This window comes from Eubalaena glacialis, chromosome 7, assembly GCF_028564815.1.
Source record: "Eubalaena glacialis isolate mEubGla1 chromosome 7, mEubGla1.1.hap2.+ XY, whole genome shotgun sequence".
NCBI lineage: Eukaryota > Metazoa > Chordata > Mammalia > Artiodactyla > Balaenidae > Eubalaena > Eubalaena glacialis.
Genome location: NC_083722.1, coordinates 105,813,794 through 105,837,833, shown reverse-complemented (window position 1 = coordinate 105,837,833; position 24,040 = coordinate 105,813,794). Strand labels below are relative to the sequence as shown.

General features: G+C 45.2%; 3 protein-coding genes across 6 annotated transcripts in view; 1 reads left to right on the top strand and 2 right to left on the bottom strand.

The window, feature by feature from the left end:
• The window catches only part of LOC133095558 (protein jagunal homolog 1), a 40,202-nt gene extending 38,622 nt beyond the window's left edge, over nucleotides 1–1,580 (bottom strand). For all 4 annotated transcript variants that reach the window (XM_061197214.1, XM_061197215.1, XM_061197220.1 and 1 more), the window contains exon 1: nucleotides 1,444–1,580. The gene's annotated coding sequence lies outside the window, so the exon portion shown is untranslated. The remainder of the gene's footprint in view (nucleotides 1–1,443) is intronic.
• Nucleotides 1,023–7,766, top strand: RPUSD3 (RNA pseudouridine synthase D3). Its single transcript, XM_061197243.1, has 9 exons — nucleotides 1,023–1,147; nucleotides 1,458–1,597; nucleotides 2,474–2,518; nucleotides 2,652–2,751; nucleotides 3,597–3,704; nucleotides 3,786–3,870; nucleotides 4,091–4,214; nucleotides 6,288–6,427; nucleotides 7,193–7,766. The coding sequence occupies exons 1-9, from the start codon at nucleotides 1,023–1,025 to the stop codon at nucleotides 7,382–7,384; spliced, it is 1,059 nt and encodes a 352-aa protein (XP_061053226.1). The 3' UTR covers nucleotides 7,385–7,766.
• Nucleotides 7,767–8,031: 265 nt separating this feature from the next.
• Nucleotides 8,032–24,040, bottom strand: part of TTLL3 (tubulin tyrosine ligase like 3) — a 30,350-nt gene continuing 14,341 nt past the window's right edge. The window contains 4 exon segments of the mRNA XM_061197212.1: nucleotides 8,032–9,811; nucleotides 9,814–9,940; nucleotides 11,287–11,459; nucleotides 23,038–23,473. Of these exon segments, the coding sequence (XP_061053195.1) occupies nucleotides 9,596–9,811; nucleotides 9,814–9,940; nucleotides 11,287–11,459; nucleotides 23,038–23,473 (952 nt within the window). The 3' untranslated portion in view covers nucleotides 8,032–9,595.

Below are 24,040 nucleotides of genomic sequence, written 5' to 3'. Positions count from 1 at the left end.
ATATGTATGTGCTACAATTAATTTAGCCATTCCTCTGTTGACAGATGTTGGTTTATCTGCAGTCTTTCACTAATGCAAACAATGAATTGAAAGTTATAGTGCTCTTAGTAAACAAAATAATACACAGGTTGCATGTAACTTTTCCATAGTTGTAATTACAGGATAGAGCCCATTTTGCTTTTTGCTTTTTTTGCACTTAACGTCTTCTTTTTCCTGTTGCCCGCTCCCTCTCCTCTGACCCACACCTTTCCCTCCTGGTGAATTTCTGAGTTCTTCACGGTCTATCAATCACAACCCCTGCTGGGGAGCTTTCTCAGATTTCAGCGGGCTCCTGGGCTCCTCACTCTTCTCTCTCTCAGCGTCTCCACAGCTTTTCGCAAGGTGGGTTGTGATGCTGTGATTTTAAAGGTGAACTTCTTGTGGTTGGGGCCGAGTCTTGTTAATCTGTTTGCAGTTCACAGATGCCAAGGCCTTGCGTAGAGTTAGCATTCAAAAAATGAGGGTGATGAATAAGGTTTATTTCCCTTATAGATCTAATCAAAGGACAATTTGTTTCCGTTTTTGAGATTTGTTTTGGTTTTGCTTTTATAAATAATGGTGCAGTGAACGTCTTTCTGCTTGTGGCCTTTTTTTCCTTTTGGATTTGGCACCAGGCTGTGTTCTTCAAAGCAAGTTCACTGTACCAACGAGTGTGGATTTTTTTTTTTTCTTTTCCAATTTGCCTTACAAAATTGTGCGCAGTGGCGGGTTTTTTTTTTTGAAGTCAGAAGACTCCTAAGAATTGCAATGATGATCAGAAAACCTGGCTTTGTCCTAAGACAGGTCCTCTGACCCCCCAGTAAATTCCTCTTCTGCTCCGTGCCTCGCTTTCCCCAAAAGCACAGACGAGAATTTCTTCATCTCGTTCCCTGGCAAAGGCAAAGCTCCGCCTTCTCACAGCTCTGAGCCTCGCTATTCCGATTGACAGTCAATCTGACCAATCAGCGCGCTGTGGTGCATCCCTGGGCAGCCCTTCCGGACACATGCTCACTGTCCTCGCTCCGGAGATGGGCGGCTGTCGCGTTTTGGGCCAGGTCTGGGGTGGCTGGCGGCGGGGTCCGGGGGTCCGCGCAGCGCCCACAGCCTCAAGCTTTGGCACCGAGGCCCGGTGATTAGCAACCCCCGCCCTCCTTTGTGTAGGAGGGAGGTTGGGGCCGGGGGAGGGTGTGTGCGGGATCTGGAGTTAGGCAGATATGGGTCCTAATCCAGCTCTGCTGTGTGACCCTCAACTGGTCAGTAGACCTCTCTGAGCCTCAGTTCTCTCTTCTGTACAGTGGGGCCAGTCGAACCTAACATTTCGGGAAGCTCAACCCAGGCTTTCTGAAGCATTAGTAGGAAGCCGCAGGATTTAGGAAGAGGTGTGTGGAGATAAGAATGGGCGGCAGTGATTCCCCTGTTGCTTACCTAACCTTTTCCAGGCATCAGCAGCAACGTCGAGGCTCCAGCAAACGGTCGGGGCCCCTGGATGACCAGCCTTTCTCGGGGCTGCTGCGGCCAGAGAACCTCAGTAGGGAGGAGCTGGTAGATGTGCTGAGGGCAGCTGTGGTGGATCAGAAAGGTGAGCGGTGGGAGGGACAGCTGCAGGGAGACCCGGAAGGGGAGGAGTCTTCACCTGAGCCTTCTGAACATCTGGCCGGGTTCCCTACTAAAGCCTGTGCGATCAAATCCTGGTTCTGCCTCCCACTAGCCACAGGAGCTGGGACCAGACACATAATCTCTCTGTGCCTCAGCATCATGGGGATAGGGCTGTGGGGTGGGAGAGTGTAAATAACTAGAGAGCTTTGCGCTAGTAGGCTCTCTGTAAAGGAAATTGCTGTAATAAAGTGTTTATTGAGGGGCAAAACACAGGCTTTGGAGCCATATCTAGGCTCTGTAATCAGCTTGCTGGTTGGCTTTAGGAAAATAACAATTTCTCTGAGCCTCAGTCTCCAGTGATTTTTAAATTTTCTCAGCTATTTATTGAGCATAGGCTATGTTCCAGGCACTGTTCTAGACATGGCTGTATAGTGCTGAACAAAATAAATATGGTTTCTGCCTTCAGGGAGCCAACATTTCAGTGGGAGAAATTGATTAACCAGAAAATAAATGAAAAAGGTACTTACTAGTGATCAGTGCTATGAATAAAACAGCGATGATGAGGAACTGCAGGAAGGGAGCAGACATTAGATTGGAGACTCGGGCCTCTTTGTGATGGTGACATTTGAGCCACGATGATATGAAGGAAGCAGCCACGTGAAAATCTGAGAGAGAGGAAACAGCAAGTGCAAAGGCCCTGACGTGGCAGGCAGCCAGCTTAGCATATGCAAGGTTCAGAAAGTTCAGGGTGATAACTCATGTATGAGAGTTGTACTGGGACCACACGATAATATGAATTGAGAAAGTGCTTTGTAAACTGCATTTGCTGTTGCTGATGTTTATGTATTATACGTTTCAGGACCTCTGGTGACACTGAACAAGCCACAGGGCCTGCCAGTGACAGGTATGGGCAGGGGAAAGAGATGCAATGAAAGGGGTTTTGATGTCTCGGAGGGGACGAAACAGTGAAGAGAAAGGAAAGGCGGGACAAAGTTGCCTCTGGGAGCAACTTGTACTCTTCTTTTTTTTTTCCCCAGGAAAACCAGGAGAGCTGACGTTGCTCTCAGTGCTCCCGGAGCTGAGCCAGTCCCTGGGGCTCGGGGAGCGGGAGCTCCAGGTTGTCCGAGCATCTGGGAAGTAAGTGGTGGGGGTGAGAGGAAGGTAGAAGGACAGGCATCCATCTGGGGTGGGGGCATAACTACTTCGGAATAAACTGAGACATTTTCCACAGGCTGGTTTGGGATCACAGAGGTAAGATACAAGGAAAAGGAGGAGGAAGTGGATAGGTCTGGGTTCAAATCCTTATGCATAAACTGTGATCTTAGCTATCACTGAGCCTCAGTTTCTTTAATCATAAAATAGAGCTAATAATATCTATGCTCAGTGTGCAGTCACTTCTCCAATTCCATATTCATGGCAGGTATTGTCAATTGATCTGTGATATTCTTTCCTCTAATTGCCATCTATTAGAGACGGTGCTTGAGATAAAATGTTTCTGCAGTTCCACAAACTCATGGGCTTGTTTGTGGGGAATTTAATTATTTAATAGCTAATATATATAAAATTCCTAGTACAGTGCCTAGCACATGGTAGACACTCAACAGTTGGTGGTAATTGTTATGATGTTTGGCTCTGAGCTCCCTGGGAGCCAGAGCAAAATGAGGAACACATTTAAGCTGTGTACTCTTATTATCAAACACGGGGAAGACTTACTTGTTTCTCAAGAGGAGGTCTGTGTTATAGTCCTGATGTTACTGTTTGGTCGTAAGCAGGTCAGGTGTTCCTTTCTAGGGGTCTTTTTTTTTTTTTGGCTGTGCCATGCGGCATACAGGATCTTAGTTCCCCAACCAGGTATTGAACCCACACCCCCAGCACTGGAAGCGCAGTCTTAACCACTGGAACGCCAGGAAAGTCCGGGGTCTCCTTTTTGTGTGGGTGAGCCCAGGGGATTTTAACTTTTGTGATTTGTCTCCTTCCTCCAGGGAAACCTCTGGGCTTGTACTCCTCTCCAGTTGTCCCCAGACAGCAAGCCGCCTCCAGAAGTTCTTCACTCACTCACAGAGAGCCAGGAGACCCACAGTCACCTACTGGTGAGAGGGGCTGGGAGGCTCCCAGGGCAATGGTGAGGTCCCAGCAAGCCACTACGTGACTTCCTCTTGCCTCTTTCTCAGTGCTGTCACTGATGGGATCCCAGCTACTTCTGAGGGGACGATCCAAGCAGCTCTGAAACTGGAACACATTGATGGGGTTAATCTTGTGAGTCAGGGTCTAGGTGGGGAAGAGGAGGGGTCCTTCCAGACATAGTACCCCTACAGGGTATAGACATGGGGTGACTGGCCCTCCAGACCCCTAATACAGGCGAGTGACGACTGCCTATACTGTGGCCCTGTCCTGAGTCTGTTGGGAGCAAGGAGAGTCTGCGGGTAGTTCCCAGGTGTGTGTGAAGCTTGTTCATTCTTGGGGGCTGATACCACAGGTAGTTCCAGTGAAGTCCCCATCCCGAAAGGACATCTTGGAAGGTGTCAAGAGGACCCTCAGCTACTTCCGTGTGGTGGCCACGGGCTCTGGCTGTGCCCTGGTCCAGCTGCAGCCACTGACAGGTGGGTCTGGAGCCCCAGCCAGACTTGACAAACTGTATTTGGCCGGAGGAGGCAGGAGGTGGGAGGAGGGTGGTGGTTTTAGTGGCAGCCTGGGGAGCATTTGATGGACTGTAAGGATGTATGTGACCAGCTCCACCTGGAGGGGCAGTGCTTCTCCTGTCAGTCTGATGGTCACCCTCTGCAGCTCACCTGTTTTTTCTCTTAGTTATTGGTCTCAACGTCTTCTCTTTACCTTTGATGTTCTGTAGTTTCACTATGGTGAATCCAGGTGTGTGGGTTTAGTTTTGTTTATCTTGCTTGGGATTCACTGTGTTTCCTGAGTCTGAAGATTAATCTATTTCATCCATCCTGGAAAGTTCCCTTTTCAAATGTGCCTCTTGCATCCTTCCTTTTGAATGCCTGATAGACGTCTGACTTTCTCATTCTACTGCTATGTCTCAACATTTTTCATGTCTTTATCTCTGCTGCTTTCTGGGTAATCTTTAGATCTACCTTCCAGTTGAGAAATTTTCTCTTCCGCTGGATCTAACCTGCCAGTTTCACCTACCCATTGATTGTATTTTTCACTTCTAGAAGTTCTAGTTGGTTCTTTTTTTTTTTAGTTGGTTCTTTTACAAATACAAATGGCCTTCTAAAAAATAAGGTATCTGGTTTTTTCTCATATTACTTGTTCTTTTTTGTCTTTAGTCATTTAAAACATATTTATATTGTGTTTCTATAATTCCATTGTCTGAGATTCTGAGGGTCTAATCCTGTTGTGTTTCCTGCAGACTCTCTCCCCTTGGTGGATTGTTTCCTTCTTGTTCTGTGATTCAGGATTGTGAATTTAGGTTAAGCTGGGCCTTTATCAGTGGAAATCCTTTATTGCCTCATTGGAGGTGGTGACTTCAGGAGAAGTTCTGCCTTTGCTTCTGCTGAGTGCCCCATGTCACTGCTTCAGGACCTAAATATTAATGTCTCAGTTGGAAGTTCACAGTTCATGCAAGTGGGATTAGAGCCCCAAACCTGTGTGAGAGCAGCTCACGGTTGTGAATTCTTTTTGCTTCCCCTCATCCAGACCTAAGGTTCTTGTCTCCCTTCCTTGGTGGCTGGCTTTTTCTCCCGGTCCATCCTGTCAATGAAGATGTAGCCTCTCAGATTTCATTTAGGCACCAAGACCTCACCCCTGGCCCCTTGTAGCTACTTAAACCCAGGCCCCCTGCATCCCAAGATTGGCAATACCCTAGAAGAGGTGAAATGTTGGCTTTCCTGTGCTCTGGATTTGTTTTCCTTTTGTATCTTCGTCTGAGGGACCTTACTTTCCTGTGTGCCCAGCTGTGTATTTAGAAGGATGATCATTAAAGTTTTCCAGTGTTTCCAAGTGGTTTATAAGAAGTGAATTTTTAGATTATCCAGTCCAGCATATTGCCAGACGTGAAAGCAGAGGACAGTTCCTGGGTTTGAATCCCAGCTTATGGTGGGCCAGTCACTTCTTTTTGAGCTTCGGTTTTCCTGTCTATAAGGTGGGAATGATGATAGAACCCACCTTATAGGGTTGTCAGGAGGATTAATAAGTTTACATATGTGAACAATTTCGTACCATTTAGGTTTCCCCAAAACCAGTTCAAGTTGGTGTAATCTAAAAGGGGAAGTTATTGGCTCAGGTAACTGAAAGTTCAGGCCTGGCTGCATCCGGAGGCTCGGAGGACATCATCAGGAAGCTGTTTCTCACTTTCTTTTCACCTCCTGCCCGCTGGCTTCTTCCTCCCGCAGGCTCTCCCCGTGGGGGCAGTGATGGCAGGCGCTCCAGCAGCCCCAGGCTCACACCCCAGCGGGAAAGAGCGTTCTTCATTCCCAGTAGCTTCACAGTAAATTCAGGGTTGCCCCTCTTCATGGACGAATCCCGCAGGGCCGGTGGATTGACAGCTCTGACTGTCCCGACCTGGTCATGCACCCCTCTCCAGTGGAAGGGTTGGTAGCATTCACCTCTCTGAAACCACACCATCTGAGAATGGGGGTGGCATCTCCCATTCCAATGGGGGTGGACAGAAAGAGCCGCTGCCTGCCATCTGTCCTGTCTCTCTTGTCTTCTAGCGTTTCCCAGCCAGCTACAGGCGCACATGGCACTACAGCTCTGCCCTCTGCTCGGGGACCACACGCACTCTGCCCGTGTGGCCACTGTTCTGGACCAGCGCTTTCTGCTGCCTGCTGAGAGCACCAGGCCCCAAAGACAGGTACCCAAGCCCACCTGCTGGCTGCCTTTTGGGGTGGGCTGGGGATGGGGGTGAAGAGCATCTCCAGACATTAGCTATGCAGCTTGGGTTTCCAAAGCTCCGTGTAGCCCTGTCTTGCTCTGTGGCCCTGAGCAAGTGAAACCCCCTCTCTTGGGTCTCTTTCTGCCCATCTGTTCAATAAGAAAGTCGAACTGGCTGATTTCTAAAGGCCCTTCTAAGTCTGCCGTTCTTTTTTGGTATAAGGGGTAAAAGAGGTTGTGTGTGTCTATTTGGGTAACTCTGTCTGCTCTAACAGAATAACCTCAAGTACCAGAGCCTTAACACAATAACTTCGTTCCGTGTTAAGCCCAATTAATGGTGGTAGGGTAGAGATGGGCTTGCTCCAAGCATGGGTCACTCAGGGACCCAGGCTGTTGCTATCCAGCCAGCGGAGGAGGAGACAGGGCAGGTTCACGGGGGAGGTTTTCTCGGGCCAGGTCTGGAAGCGGATACATGCTCACACTCCTGTGGCGTTCAGTGGGGCTCAATCACACGGCCTCACCAACCTGCAGGAGGGGCTGGGGAATGTAGTTTCGCTGAATGCCCAGGAAACTGATTCGGTGACCCCCAGCTGGTCTCTGCCGTAGTGTGTGTGTTTGAGTGTGTATGTGTGTACGTGTAGAGGCATGCAGAACACGGACGCAGAGAGAGGAGGAAGTACTTGCCTCACTCCCATTTTGCTTAGAGCTCACCTGGCTGAATGCTGACATGTCTCTCCCACCCCAGGTCCTGGATGAAGCCCTCCTCAGCCGCCTCCACCTGACCCCCTCCCAGGCTGCCCAGCTGCCCCTGCACCTCCACCTGCATTGTCTCTACCTCCCAGGTGCCAGGCCCAGGGACCCACCCATCAAGCTTCTAGCACCTTTGCCCTCTTATTTCTCCAGGACCCTGCATTGCCTGGGGCTCCACTACCAATAGTTCTCTGGGCCTTCTGTTCCCGCTGGAAAGCAGTGGGGGTTGGAGGGCGGATGGGCTGCAGTCAGGCCCGAGGAGAGTGAGGTCAGTGCTCAACATGCAGAAGGCCACAGTGTAAGATCCTCTGTAGTTGGACAAACTTAAGATCACATCCTAAGGCCCCTTGCTGTGTGGTGTTGGGCAAATGACTTCACCTCTCTGGACCTGAGATAATAAAAGTACCTACCCTCATAGTATCGTTTTCAGGATTTGCTGAGAAAGAGAATGTTTATCATGGACCATGGTTTCTGCTGAGTTCAGTATGTGGTCTTTATATTTGGCTGTTTCTGGCCCAATTCTAGCTGAGAGAAAATGTTAGGTTTTTTAAAAAATTGTGGTAAAATACACCTAATAAAATTTACCATCTTAACCATTTTTAAGTGTCCAGTTCAGTGGCATTAAGTACATTCACATTGTTGTGCAACCATCACCACCACCCATCTCCAGAACTTTCTCATCTTCCCAAACTGACACTCTGTCCCCATTAAACACTAACTCCCATCCCCCACCCCTCCCAGCCCCAGTTGCCACCGTTCTGTCATCTGTCTCTATGTACTTGACTGCTCATTTAAGTGAAGATGTTAGATCTTTCACTTTAAAAAACCGTGAAATATATGAAACATACAGAGTGCATAAAACATCTCTCTGATTTAAAGAACAACTCGTAAGGTGACACCCACATAACCACCACTCAGCACAAAATAGAAGCATCCCTTCTCCTATCCTAGACAACAGCAGCTCTCAACCCTGGCCCGACATGAGAACCCCCTACCCTGCCCACTCAGAAAGCTTAAAAAAAACACCCGTGCCTCCCATGACTGCACCCCAAAGATGCTGGTTTCACCAGTCTGGGATGGAGACCCTGGCATCAGATCTTTTTTAAAAGCTCTGGAATGGGTACTGTTTTTCAGTCAAGGTTGGAAACCACTGCCCAGACTTGGGAGAATTCTTGTTTGTTTTTTAGAGTTTTACCACATGTACATGCATCCCTAAACAATATATTTCATTTTGCCCTGTTTCTGAAGTTTCTGATGGAATGGAATTGTGCTGCATATATCCTTTTGTGACTTGTTCTTGCTCCACCCTGTGAAATGCATCCGTTGTGCGGCGCGGAGTTGGAATGTCAGAGCTTGCAGTCTATCCATCTGACTGTTAATGCACACTTAGGTCATCAGCTGTTACCACAGTGCTGCTGTGAGCCTGCTTGTACGCATCTCCTGGTTCAGCTGTGCAAGAATGGATTCATAAATATACAGAATATATGTATCTTCATTTGACTAGTGTGTTAGTTTCCTAGGGCTGCTGCTGCAACAAATTACCATAACCTGAGTGGTCTAAAACAACAGAAATGGATTCTCTCCCAGAAGTCCAAAATCAAGGTGTCAGCAGGGCTATGCTCTCCCTGAATGTTCTAGGTGAGAATCCTTCCTTGCCTCTTCCTGGCTTGTGGCTGCATCACACCAGTCTCTGCCTCTGTCTCCACATGGCCTTCTCCTCGTTTGTCTTCTCCTCTGTCTCTTGTAAGGACACTTGTCATTGGATTTAGGCCCCATCTGGATAATCCAGGATGATCTCATCTCAAAATCTTTAACGTACTTACATCTACAAAGACCCTTTTTTCCAAATAAAGTCATATTCACAGGTTCCAGGAAGACATACCAATGTTCAACCCATTACAATTAAGAAATACCAGACTTTTTCAGATGGGTGTGGCTTATTGGATATTTCCTTTTTAGGTGGACTTGGCCCCTTGCAGAGGAAGGGACAGACCCACTTCATCTGGAGAAGGGCTGGGTCCACTCCTCTGCTGTGTCTCCTGCTGTAAATCTTGTGCCCATTAGATGTCGTTCTGCTGCCAGCCCAGCTCCTCCTCTGGGCGTGGGGACTGGGGAGGCCCGCAGGGCTCAGCAGTCGTGGTAATGTGTCCCTGCCCTCTGCTCACTGCCACATGATCTTGGGCAAGCCGTGTCTCCTTGTTCAGACTCAGTTTCCTCATCTGTAACATGAGACTTATCCTCCCACCCCGAGATCAGAGATGCCAGGGGAGCCCCTGGACAGGATGCCTCATGTCTGTCACTGGGTGGGAATTCTGGGCCTTGCTTTGTGGAGGAGTTGCTGATGGCCTCTAGCTCTTGTTCTGGACCTTGGGGTACAGAGCCACACCCTACTCTCTCTTCACCCTCTAACAGAAAAGGAGCCAAGCCTCAAATACTTCATTTGCTTTTTTACTTGGCGCTGCGTCCAGGATAAGGGCAGTGACGACCGAAGCAAGGACTTCTGTAGCCACACGTCCCTCATGCCCCCCAGACCCTGGTGTGCACTGATAAGGGGCAGGGGTCCCGGAAGGCTCAGTGTCGTCATGAGGTATGTCTCAGCCTTGGGTTTGTCGCAGAGTCTGGCCTTGAACTTGCCTTTGGCCTTGATCTTCCTATGGGTGCTAGGAAGATTTCTGACTTCAAAGGGTTGAGACCACAAGTTACTTCCAAGTGGGGGACCACGAAGGCGCTGGGGAGCAAGAGCCTCGGTGTGAAAGGAGGAGAGAAGGGGAGAGATGATCAGGAATCTGTTCAGGAAGGGGGTTCTGAGGGATACAAGCCCTTCCCTTGGGGCTCAGGCCAGCCTGGGAGCTACCTTCTACCTGTGCCCTTCCAGCCCTAACCCCGGTTCTCAGCATTGCCCACCATGGTATGGGTCACCGTTCAAGGCCCACCTTTCTTGGTTTCAGGGCGTTGGGTGCCAGCATGAGCTCAGGGTTAGGTGGGAGGGAAATCAAAACCTTGGCAGTAGGTAGAGTCATCAAGGCCTTGCCTGTGGTCGACAGGGCCTCGGAGCCCACCAGCCTGCTGTGCTGCAGTCTGAGGCCCCGCCCCTGGGGTCGGAGCACATGGGGAGAAGGCAGCCGGGCCGTGCTGTAGAGGGTAGGGAAGTGGTGATGGGCTGTGAGGGCCTGGGGAGCCCCAGGCTGACCAGCTGCCCCTCCGGGTGTGCGTGGAGGGTGGGGAGGCAGGGGGAGCTGACGGCTGGGGTGTGTGAGGGCAGATGGAGCCCACCTGGTTCCTTCTCCAGAGGCCGTGGGAAGAACACAGGGTTTGGAGTCCAACAGACTTGGGTCTGCATCCCAGCTCTGCCCCTTCTGAGCTGTGCAACCTCGGGCAACTTCCTTAAACTTCCTGATACCTCGGCTGGAAAATGGGGATAATACCACCTACCTCGCTAAGTTGTGAGGACTAAAGGAGCTGGTCAGGTATCAACACAGTGTAAACTGTTAAGTGCTGTACAAATATTAGTTCCTTTCCACAAGGCAACTTTGCATGGAGGCAAAGACAGAATACTGCAGCAGGAAAAGCTAGGGCTCTGGAGAGAGATCAACCTGGGACTGGGTCCTGGCATCTTTGAAACGAGCACAGCTGCCTGGCTGAGTGACTACTCTGGAGGGGACGAAACTCATTTGGTTGTGTGTTTTTTAAAAATACTTTGTAAGTGGTGGCTTTTACTTACTACCGGTGGCTCTTGGGTGGGGACAAATCCAGGTGGTTAGGAGGGGCTTGGAGAGCAGGAAGAAATTGCCTTGAGACCCTGGGGTGTTTTGGGGGAATGGTCTTACCCAGGGCCTGGGGGTTCTTCAGACTCAATGGCAATCTGTTCAAGGGGTGGGGATGCCTGTCCCCACTAGCAAAGGTCATGGTGAAAATGCAGCCCATCCTCGTGCTGGGGGGTCCCACTTCCGGAGACTGGGGCGGACCAGGGCTGTGGCACTTTTCGCCTTGCCTTTCCTCCCCTTTCCAGGGGCCGAGGTGGTGGCAGTGGAGTCTGGCTTCTCAGTGTGCCCCAGGCTCCTGGCCCCAGCAACTTTCCTAGAAGCTGACCTGTGGGTAAGGGTTCCCGAGTCCTTGCCTTCCCCAGAGCCTCGCTGGGTCAGCAGGTGAGGGAGGGCTGGGTGGACTTCTGTTTGCCGGTGACACATCGCCAGGGGCTTCTTGATGGTGGAGCCCTCTACTAGAAGCCGGATACCCACATACTGGGGCATCTCCACGGCAGGCTGTGGGGAAGAAGAGGAGACAAGGCCTGCTCAGACAGTGCTGCTGGAATCCTAGGCCTGGAAGGACTCGGAGCACAGGTAGATGGAATTAACTTCTGGGGCACCTGGTCAGGAGACATTTCTGGGCTGAGAAAGGCAAAGCCCATCTCTGTCTCTTAAGGGGTCTGGCCCTGGAGGCCTGAATCAGTACCTAGAGGGTCACAGAGCCCCTGAGATGAGTAACCCAGAGGAGTGGGGAAGTCTTAGCCATGCCCCCACCTGCACCCCTCCAACCCCTTGCTCTCCTAAACTGCCCAGCCGCCGCTGGAATGTGTGTTCTCCTCCACAGGCCGCTGCCGATGGACAGCTTCCTGAGGTGAGCGAGATTCTCTGCTGAGAGCATATGAGTTATGACACCCAGACAGATAAGAGGCCTAGAGCCTGCCTAAATCCTTGTCTGAACCCAAGACATGGGGAGGCAGAGCCTCAAAGAAGGCATTCTGTGGAGAGCATGAAGTAGCAAATATGCAGACGGAGGCAGAGAAAACAGTCCAAGAAAGGAGCTCCTGTACCACTTTCAATTCCCATTAAGCCAAGCTGTACTTCCTGCAGCTGGACACAGGACAGCCCCCTGTGTCTTGCTGGGAATCTCCTTTTATTGTTCATTTATTATTTTTTATTATTATTATTTTTTGGCCGCACTGCATGGCATGCGGGATCTTAGTTCCCCGACCGGGGAGTGAACCCATGGTCCTTGCCGTGGAAGCACAGAGTTTTAACCGCTGGATGGCCAGGGAAGTTCCTAGGAACCCTCCTTTTAATCTGGAGCTAGTTTGAGGTGTTTTCTGCGTCATCAAAGGATCCTGATTAGAATCTATCTAAACAGTCACTTAGAGCTTCTCAAAAATACAGATATCAAGGTCCTACTGTATAGCACAGGGAACTACATTCAATATCCTGGGATAAACCATAAAGGAAAAGAATATGAAAAAGAATATATCTATATGTATAACTGAATCACTTTGCTGTAGAGCACAAGTTAGCACAACATTGTAAATCAACTATACTTCAATAAAAAAAAATATAGATATCAGAGCTCAAGGAAAGCCCAGTTGATGAGGCAAAGCTCAACTTTATGGAAAAATCTCAGCTAATAAATGTAGAAGGAATGATAGAATTAGCAATTTACCATTTTGCAACTCTAATACAATAGGTAAGGATCAAAACTAGATATCAAAACAAGTAGGTGAAAAGGATGACAGGAAAATGTGTCATCTGCACACTACCAAAGAATCACCCTACAAAGAAACTGATCATTGCAAAGGGGAGGATGCAACTTACAATGGAGAGATCTGGTAGCCAAGACCTTAAAGCCATGGTCAGACTTAGCATCACTAATCATGAGATACTCCGACAATGTGTGCCTTGTGATGCTGTATGGGGTACCCAGCATCACCTCTCAAGTATACTTGCCAAAAATGTGTAATCTGAACTTCATCAAGCTGGGTGACCTAACTTCTACTTTATAGGACATTCAGATAACAGATGAACAAGTTAAATACCACCATGAGGAAACAATCAGAGAAATCCAGAATGTGGGACAGTTCCGTAAAACAACCAGCCTGGTGCCTTCAAAAGATCCAAATGTGGGGAAAAAAGCACTGGGGCTGTTCTAGATTATAAGAGATTAAAGAACATGAAAGAGAATAAAATACCTAGGAATAAATTTAACCAAGGAGGTGAAAGACCTGTACACTGAAAACTGTAAGACACTGAAGAAAGAAATTGAAGATGACACAAATAAATGGAAAGATATTCTGTACTCATGAATTGGAAGAATTAATATTATTAAAATGTCTATATCACCCAAAGGAATCTATAGATTCAATGCAATCCCTATCAAAATTCCAATGCTATTTTTCACAAAAATAGAAAAATCAATCCCCAAATACGTATGGAACCACATAAGACCCCGAACAGTCAAAGAAATCTTGAGAAAGAACAAAGCTGGAGGCATCACACTTCCTGATTTCAAACCATATTACAAAGCTATAGTGATCAAAATAGTATGATACTGGCATAAAAACAGACACGCAGATCAATGGAACAGAATTAAAAGCCCAGAAATAAAACCACACTTATGTGGTCAATTAATGACAAAGGATTCAAGAATATACAGTCTCTTTAATAAATAGTGTCAGGAAAACTGGACAGCCACATGCAAAAGAATAAAACTGGAACACTATCTTACACCATACAGAAAAATCAACTCAAATGGATTAAAGACTTGAACATAAGACCTTAAACCATAAAACTCCTAGAAGAAAACAGGCAGGAAGTTCCTTCACATCAGTCTTGGCAATGATTTTTTGGATTTGACACCAAAAGCAAAGGCAACAAAAGCAAAAATAAAGAAACTAAAAAGCTTCTGCACAGTGAAGGAAATCATCAACAAAATCAAAAGACAACCTACCAAAAAAAAAAAAAAAAAAGACAACCTACCAGATTGGTTCAAGATGGCAGAGTAGAAGGACGTGCGCTCACTCCCTCTTGCGAGAGAACCGGAATCATAACTAACTGCTGAACAATCATCGACAGGAAGACACTGGAACTCACCAAAATGATGCCCCACATCCAAAGACAAAGTAGAAGCCACAGTGAGATGGCAGGAGGGGCACAATCACAATAAAATCAAATCCCATAACTGCTGGGTAGGTGACTCACAGACTGGAGAACACTTATACCACAGAAGTCCACCCACTGGAGTGAAGGTTCTGAGCCCCACGTCAGGCTTCCCAACCTGGGGGTCCAGCAACGGGAGGAGGAATTCCTAGAGAATCAGATGTTGAAGGCTAGTGGGATTTGACTGCAGGACTTCGACAGGACTGGGGGAAACAGAGACTCCACACTTGGAGGGCACACACAGAGTAGTGTGCGCATCAGGACCCAGGGGAAGGAGCAGTGACCCCACAGGAGACTGAACCAGACCTACCTGCTAGTGTTGAAGGGTCTCCTGCAGAGGCGGGGGGGGGGGGGGGGAGGGTGTGGCTCACCATGAGGACAAGGACACTGGCAGCAGAAGTTCTGGGAAGTACTCCTTGGCATGAGCCCTCCCAGAGTCCGCCATTAGCCCCACCAAAGAGCCTGTAGCCTCCAGTGCTGGGTCACCTCAGGCCAAACAACCAACAGGGAGGGAACCCAGCCCCACCCATCAGCAGACAAGTGGATTAAAGTTTTACTGAGCTCTGCCCACCAGAGCAACACCCAGCTCTACCCACCACCAGTCCCTCCCATCAGGAAACTTGCATAAGCCTCACAGATAGCCTCATCTACCAGAGGGCAGACAGCAGAAGCAAGAAGAACTACAATCCTGCAGCCTGTGGAACAAAAACCACATTCACAGAAAGATAGACAAGATGAAAAGGCAGAGGGCTATGTACCAGATGAAGGAACAAGATAAAACCCTAGAAAAACAACTAAATGAAGTGGAGATAGGCAACCTTCCAGAAAAAGAATTCAGAATTATGATAGTGAAGATGATCCAGGACCTCAGAAAAAGAATGGAGGCAAAGATGGAGAAGATGCAAGAAATGTTTAACAAAGACCTAAAAGAATTAAAGAACAAACACCGAGAAGAATTAAAGAACAAACAAACAGACATGAACAATACAATAACTGAAATGAAAAATACACTAGAAGGAATCAATAGCAGAATAACTGAGGCAGAAGAACGGATAAGTGACCTGGAAGACAGAATGGTGGAATTCACTGCCGCGGAACAGAATAAAGAAAAAAGAATGAAAAGAAATGAAGACAGCCTAAGAGACCTCTGGGACAACATTAAACACAACAACATTCGCATTATAGGGGTCCCAGAAGGAGAAGAGAGAGAGAGAAAGGACCCGAAAAAATATTTGAAGAGATTATAGTTGAAAACTTCCCTAACATGGGAAAGGAAATAGCCACCCAAGTCCAGGAAGCGCAGAGAGTCCCAGGCAGGATAAACCCAAGGAGAAACACGCCATGACACATAGTAATCAAACTGACAAAAATTAAAGACAAAGAAAAGTTATTGAAAGCAACAAGGAAAAAATGACAACATACAAGGGAACTCCCATAAGGTTAACAGCTGATTTCTCAGCAGAAACTCTACAAGGCAGAAGGGAGTGGCATGATATATTTAATGTGATGAAAGGGAAGAACCTACAACCAAGATTACTCTACCTGGCAAGGATCTCATTCACATTCGACGGAGAAATCAAAAGCTTTACAGACAAGCAAAAGCTAAGAGAATTCAGCACCACCAAACCAGCTCTACAACAAATGCTAAAGGAACTTCTCTAAGTGGGAAACACAAGAGAAGAAACGGACCTACAAAAACAAACCCATAACAATTAAGAAAATGGTAACAGGGACATAAGTATCTATAATTACCTTAAACATGAATGGATTAAATGCTCCAACCAAAAGACACAGGCTCGCTGAATGGATACAAAAACAAGACCCATATATATGCTGTCTACAAGAGACCCACTTCAGACCTAGGGACACATACAGACTGAAAATGAGGGGATGGAAAAAGATATTCTATGCAAATGGAAATCAAAAGAAAGCTGGAGTAGCAATACTCATATCAGATAAAACAGACTTTAAAATAAAGAATGTTACAAGAGACAAGGAAGGACACTACATAATGATCAAGGGATCAATCCAAGAAGAAGATATGACAATTATAAATATATATGCACCCAACATAGGAGCACCTCAATACATAAGGCAACAGCTATAGTGTTAACAGCTATAAAAGAAGAAGTCAACAGTAACACAATAATAGTAGGGGACTTTAACATCTCATTTATACCAATGGACAGATCATCCAAACAGAAAATTAATAAGGAAACACAAGCTTTAAATGACAGAATAGACCAGACAGATTTAATTGATATTTATAGGACATTCCATCCCAAAACAGCAGATTACACTTTCTACTCAAGTGTACACGAAACATTCTCCAGGATAGATCACATCTTGTGTCACAAATCAAGCCTCAGTAAATTTAAGAAAACTGAAATCATATCAAGCATCTTTTCTGACCACAACACTATGAGATTAGAAATCAATTACAGGGAAAAAACATAAAAAACACAAACACATGGAGGCTAAAGAATACGTTACTAAATAACCAAGAGTTCACTGAAGAAATCAAAGAGGAAATCAAAAAATACCTAGAGACAAATGACAATGAAAACACGACGATCCAAAACCTATGGGATGCAGCAAAAGCAGTTCTAAGAGGGAAGTTTATAGCAATACAAGCCTACCTCAAGATACAAGAAAAATCTCAAATAAACAATGTAACCTTACACCTAAAGGAACTAGAGAAAGAAGAACAAAACCCAAAGTCAGTAGAAGGAAAGAAATCATAAAGATCAGAGCAGAAATAAATGAAATAGAAACAAAGAAAACAATAGAAAGATCAATAAAACTAAAAGCTGGTTCTTTGAGAAGTTAAAATTGATAAACCATTAGCCAGACTCATCAAGAAAAAGAGGGAGAGGACTCAAATCAATAAAATTAGAAATGAAAAAGGAGACGTTACAAAAGACACCACAGAAATACAAAGCATCCTAAGAGACTACTACAAGCAACTCTATGCCAATAAAATGGACAACCTGGAAGAAATGGACAAATTCTTAGAAGGGTATAACCTTCCAAGACTGAACCAGGAGGAAACAGAAAATATGAACAGACCAATCACAAGTAAGGAAATTGAAACTGTGATTAAAAATCTTCCAACAAACAAAAGTCCAGGACCAGATGGCTTCACAGGTGAATTCTATCAAACATTTAGAGAAAAGCTAACACCCATCCTTCTCAAACTCTTCCAAAAAATTGCAGAGGTAGGAACACTCCCAAACTCATTCTATGAGGCCACCATCACCCTGATACCAAAACTAGACAAAGATACTACAAAAAAAGGAAATTATAGACCAATATCACTGATGAATATAGATGCAAAAATCCTCAACAAAATAATAGCAAACAGAATCCAGCAACACATTAAAAGGATCATACACCATGATCACGTGGGATTTATCCCAGGGATGCAAGGATTCTTCAATATACGCAAATCAATCCATGTGATACACCATATTAACAAATTGAAGAAGAAAAACCATATGATCATCTCAATAGATGCAGAGAAAGCTTTTGACAAAATTCAACACTCATTTATGATAAAAACTCTCCAGAAAGTGGGCAAAGAGGGAACCTACCTCAACATAATAAAGGCCATATACAACAAACCCACAGCAAACATCATTCTCAATGGTGAAAAACTGAAAGCATTTCCTCTAAGATCAGGAACAAGACAAGGATGTCCACTCTCGCCACTATTATTCAACATACTTTTGGAAGTCCTAGCCATGGCAATCAGAGAAGAAAAAGAAATAAAAGGAATACAAATTGGAAAAGAAGAAGTAAAACTGTCACTGTTGGCAGCTGACATGATACTGTACATAGAGAATCCTAAAGATGCCACCAGAAAACTTCTAGAGCTAATCAATGAATTTGGTAAAGTTGCAAGATACAAAATTAATGCACAGAAATCTCTTGCATTCCTATACACTAATGATGAAAAATCTGAATGAGAAATTAAGGAAACACTCCCATTTACCACTGCAACAAAAATAATAAAATACCTAGGAATAAACCTACCTAGGGAGACAAAAGACCTGTATGCAGAAAACTATAAGACACTGATGAAAGAAATAATGATGATACAAACAGATGGAGAGATATACCATGTTCTTGGATTGGAAGAATCAATATTGTGAAAATGACTATACTACCCAAAGCAATCTACAGATTCAGTGCAATCCCTATCAAATTACCAATGGCATTTTTTATAGAACTAGAACAAAAAATCTTAAAATTTGTATGGAGACACAAAAGACCCTGAATAGCCAAAGCAGTCTTGAGGAAAAAAAACAGAGCTGGAGGAATCACACTGCCTGACTTCAGGCTAAACTACAAAGCTACAGTAATCAAGACAATATGGTACTGGCACAAAAACAGAAATATAGATCAATGGAACAGGATAGAAAGCCCAGAGATAAACCCATGCACCTATGGTCAACTAATCTATGACAAACGAGGCAAGGATATACAATGGAGAAAAGACAGTCTCTTCAACAAGTGGTGCTGAGAAAACTGGACAGCTACATGTAAAAGAATGAAATTAGAACACTCCCTAACACCATACACAAAAATAAACTCAAAATGGATTAGAGACCTAAATGTAAGACTGGACACTCTAAAACTCTTAGAGGAAAACATAGGAAGAACACTCTTTGACATAAATCACAGCAAGATCTTTTTTGATCCACCTCCGAGAGTAATGGAAATAAAAGCACAATTAAACAAATGGGACCTAATGAAACTTAAAAGCTTTTGCACAGCACAGGAAACTACAAACAAGACGAAAAGGCAACCCTCAGAATGGGAGAAAATGCTTGCAAACAAATCAATGGACAAAGGATTAATCTCCAAAATATATATACAACTCATGCAGCTCAATATTAAAAAAATGAACAACCGAATCAAAAAATGGGCAGAAGACCTAAATAGACATTTCTCCAAAGAAGACATACAGATGGCCAAGAAGCACAAGAAAAGCTGCTCAGCATCACTAATTATTAGAGAAATGCAAATCAAAACTACAATGAGGTATCACCTCACACCAGTTAGAATGGGCATTATCAGAAAATCTACAAACAACAAATGCTGGAGAGGGTGTGGAGAAAAGGGAACCCTCTTGCACTATTGGTAGGAATGTAAGTTGATACAGCCCCTATGGAGAACAGTATGGAGGTTCCTTAAAAAACTAAAAATAGAATTACCATATGACCCAGCAATCCCCCTACTGGGTATATACCCAGAGAAAACCATAATTCGAAAAGACACATGCACCCCAATGTTCATTGCAGCACTATTTACAATAGCCAGGTCATGGAAGCAACCTAAGTGTCCATCAACAGACGAATGGATAAAGAAGATGTGGTACATATATACAATGGAATATTACTCAGCCATAAAAAAGAACGAAATTGGGTCATTTGTAGAGACGTGGATGGATCTAGAGACTGTCATACGGAGTGAGGTAAGTCAGAAAGAGAAAAACAAATATCGTATATTAACGCATGTATGTGGAACCTAGAAAAATGGTACAGATGAACCGGTTTGCAGGGCAGAAGTTGAGACACAGATGTAGAGAACAAACGTATGGACACCAAGGGGGGAAAGCGGCGGGGTGGTGGTGGTGGTGGTGGTGGTGGGATGAACTGGGAGGTTGGGATTGACATATATACACTAATATGTATAAAATGGATAACTAATAAGAACCTGCTGTATAAAAAAATAAATAAAATAAAATTCAAAAAAAAAAAAAAAGACAACCTACCAAATGGGAGAAAATGTTTGTAAATCATTTGTAAGAGGTTTATATCCAAACATACAAAGACAATCTTTTTTTTTTTTTTTTTTGGGCCGCACTATGTGGCATGCGGGTACTTAGTTCCCCGACCAGGCATCTAACCCACGCCCCGTGCAATGGAAGCGCGGAGTCTTAACAACTGGACCACCAGGGAAGTCCCCAAAATATATGAAGACAGTCTGATTAGAAAACGGGCAGAGGATCTGAATAGACATTTTTCAAAAGAAGACATACAGATGGCCAACAGGTACATGAAAAGGTGCTCAACACCACTAATCATCAGGGAAATGCAAATCAAAGCCACAATGAGATATCATCTTACACCTGTTAGAATGGCTATCATCCGAAAGACAAAAAATTACAAGTGTTGGCAAGGATGTAAAGAAAAGGGAACCCTTGTGCATGGTTGGCGGGAATGTAAATCGCTACAGGCACTATGGAAAACAGTGTGGAGATTTCTTGAAAAGTTAAACATAAAACTACCATATGATCCAGCAATTCCACTTCTGGGTATTTACCTGAAGGAAATGAAAACACTAACTTGAAAAGATATCTGCAAGCCCATGTTCATGGCAGCATTATTTACAATAATCAACACATAGAAGCAACCTAAGCATCCACTCATGGATGAGTAGACAAAGAAAATGTGGTATATATAAATATACAAAGGAATATTACTCAGCCATTAAAAAGAAGAAAATCTCAGGACTTCCCTGGCAGTCCAGTGGTTTAAGGCTCTGCGCTACCACTTCAAGGGCGCATGGGTTCGATCCCTGGTTGGGGAACTAAGATCACACATGCAGCATGGCGTGGCCCCCAAAAATAAATAAATAAAAAGAAGAAAATCTTGCCATTTGTGACAATGTGGATAGACCTTGAGGGCATTATGCTAAGTGAAATAAGTCAGACAGAAAAAGACAAACACCATATTATTTCAATTATATGTGGAATCTAAAATCAAAACCAAACTGAACTCACTGATACAGAGAACAGATAGTTGGTGGGTGGGCAAAATGGGTGAAGGGGATAAAAAGTTACAAACTTTCAGTTGCAAAATAAATAAGTCATGTAAGGTACAGAATGGTGACTATAGTTAATAATGCTGTATTGTATACTTGAAAGTTGCTGAGAAAGTAAATGCAAGGGAAAAAATTTGTAACTGTGGTGATAGTTGTTAACTAGACTTACTGTGGTGATCATTTCACAATATATACAAATATTATGTTGTACATCTGAAACTAACAATGTTGTATGTCAATGATATCTAAAAACAAAACAAAACAAAACAAAACTTCAGACAAATCTAAGCCATGCCTAATAGGTCCTTTAAAGCAGCTACAGGTCTTTTCAGCACCCCAAGTGTACACCTGTAGGTCTTATGATTAAGTCTTTAACACATTTTGAGTTAAAAGACAGGGTTGCAGGCCCTCTCTGTTAACAGTTGGGCTTCTATAATTTTGAGGGCTGTTGTCCTATATCAGCCTCATGGAAGAGAGAAGAGTTTATCTCTAAGATCTGTGGACATGGGCTTTGTGCAATAAAATGGGTTATAAATTGATATACAAGAAACCCACAAGGCTTTTAAAAATATCAACTTGGACTGAAACGGACAGATGCAATATGAAATGAAAGAGGCTTCTGTACCCCCAAAATTCTTTGATCAGGTAACAGACTAAGAACTACCGAGCATGATCACAGAAGAGGGAGGATGACTCAAGGCTGAACAGACTTCCCAATGGATGGAAGCAAGAGACACAGGGAACTCCTAGAAGGTAATAATGAGTCCTAAGAGCAAAAGGAGAATTAAGTGCCAGGGTGGATTTCACAATTGCTATGGACTAATGATTCCTATGTACTTCCCACCCTGCCTCTCCTTTCTGAGTGGGAGTATCTATTTAAAAAAAAAAAAAAAGAAAAGAAAAGAAAGGAAATGAAAGAGACAAAACAACCAATGCAAAGTGTGAATCTTGATTACATGTTGGTTTACAAAACCAAAACAAAAAGACTTGGCTATAAGAGATTTTGGGAATAACTAGGATATTTGAAAAATGCAGATGCATAGTCCCTAAACCAGTCATTTCGGGTCAACCTCTGGGGGTGGGGCTTCCTGACAACAGTATCTTTGGAAAGCTTTCCAGGAGATTCTGGCCTGTGATCAGCATTTGGGAACCACTAAGTTAAAACTTTCCCTTCCCCTTTGCTTTATCTTATTTTCCTGCCCTTATGTTTCCTCATTTACATTTTTTGAAGCCAAAATGCCAACGTATTAATTTAAGATACAATCAGTAACTGACAAAGACCAGGACACTTGGGTTATGCGATCAGCACATTCTCTCCCTGTGGCCAAACTTTGATGGAAGCCTAATCCTAATCAGAAGGATTAGGATATTTAATTTAATAACCACAGGAAATTACTTGCAGCGTTCAGAAACCCTTGAAATCAGTTTTCTGACTTTTAAAAATCTTATTCCAATAAGTGGACTCAAATCTCTTTTTGGAACAAGGTAAAATAAATAATAACAACAACAACAATAATAACATAACAATAATAATAGCAGCCTCCACAAATTGACTGTGGAGGCACTTTATGTGAGGCACTTTACAGTGATGGCATTTATCAGAAAACACCTAACAACCTTACTAGGTACTAACAATAGCTAAAACCTCTGTAGCATTTACTATGTGCCAGGCACCTCTAAAGTGCTTTACTTGTATCAGCTCGTTTAATTTTCACAATCTTATGACGTAGGTACCAATTTCATTCCCGCTCTACAAATAAGGAAACTGAGACCCCTAGAGGTTAGGAATTTGAGCCAGGATTTGAACCCAGGGAGGTTTCAGAGTCTGTGCTTTTAACACTATGCTACTGGCCTCTCTAGAAATATTATCCACACGTTAACTCATTTCATCTCCCAAAACCCAGGAGAAAGATGGTTATAGCCTGTCCATCTTACAGATGGGGAAATGGAGGCTCAAGGGGGTGAAGTGGCTGTACCCAGTCACTGTGGCAGGACCAGGACTTGAGCCGGGTTTTTGTGACCGCAAAGCCCTGAGCTCCACTATGGGAAGGCCTCCCTGGGTGCTGCCTGGGCCTGGCCACCTCACCTGTTTGTAGATGAGCTCGAAGGCCCCCGTGTCACAGCTGCGGTCCAGCCGCCGGTCGATGACCACGCGCAGGGTGTCGGCCTGCACGCCGGCACAGAGCTGGGCGGTGACAGCCGTGGAGGGTGCCATGGTGGGGCTGGCGTTGATCTCGATCAGCCAGGGCTGGAAGTCCTCACCGAACACAAAGTCAGCGCCATAGAGCTCGAAGCTGGCCTTCCGACACTGCACGGTGTCCTGGGAGGTCTGCAGGGCGTGGATCACCGCAGCCTTCATGCCAGGCACGATGACGGTGGACCAGGCGTTCGGGGCCCCCATCTCCTGCAGGTGGGCCTGGAACTTCTGGCTTGACCACATGTTGTCTGAGGGCAGCAGTGGGTGTCGGTGGCACGAATTCTCCAGGTGCTTCTGGATGGAGTTGTTGCACAGGTGCACGGAGCTGGGACAGAGAGCAGAAAGCTGAGGGCTGCCTCCCTGTGCCCCTCCCACCCAAACGCGGGGAGGGCAGGCAAACCCCGAAACCAGCCCCGCGCACTCTGGACCGTTCAGCTTGAGGGGACAAAGGCCTCATCACATTCTTCTAGGGCCACTACCAGTCTTCGCTCAGGACCTCTCTGAGGGCACTAACTACAGGGGCCACAGTGTTAAGTGCTTTGTGACAGTGTCAGTTAACCCTCCCAGTGCCTGGAAGATAAGAAGGTGGTTAAAAGTATGGGCCCCGTGGTCACCAAGACATGTGTTCAAGTTCTATTTTCATCGCTGACTGGTAAGACCTCACATAAGTCATTTAACCCATGGGCTCCTTTCAACATCTGTAAAATGGGGGTAGTAACAGTACCTACTTCACCGGGTTTTCATGGAGGACTGAGATAACATACACAAAGTGCTTAGCAATCGTCACATACAGAGCACTCAGTAGCCGACAGCTGTGAGCTCCATATTACTGCCTCCATTCTTCAGATGTGGCAACGGAAGCTTAAATATTGATAGGTTTTCACCTGACCCA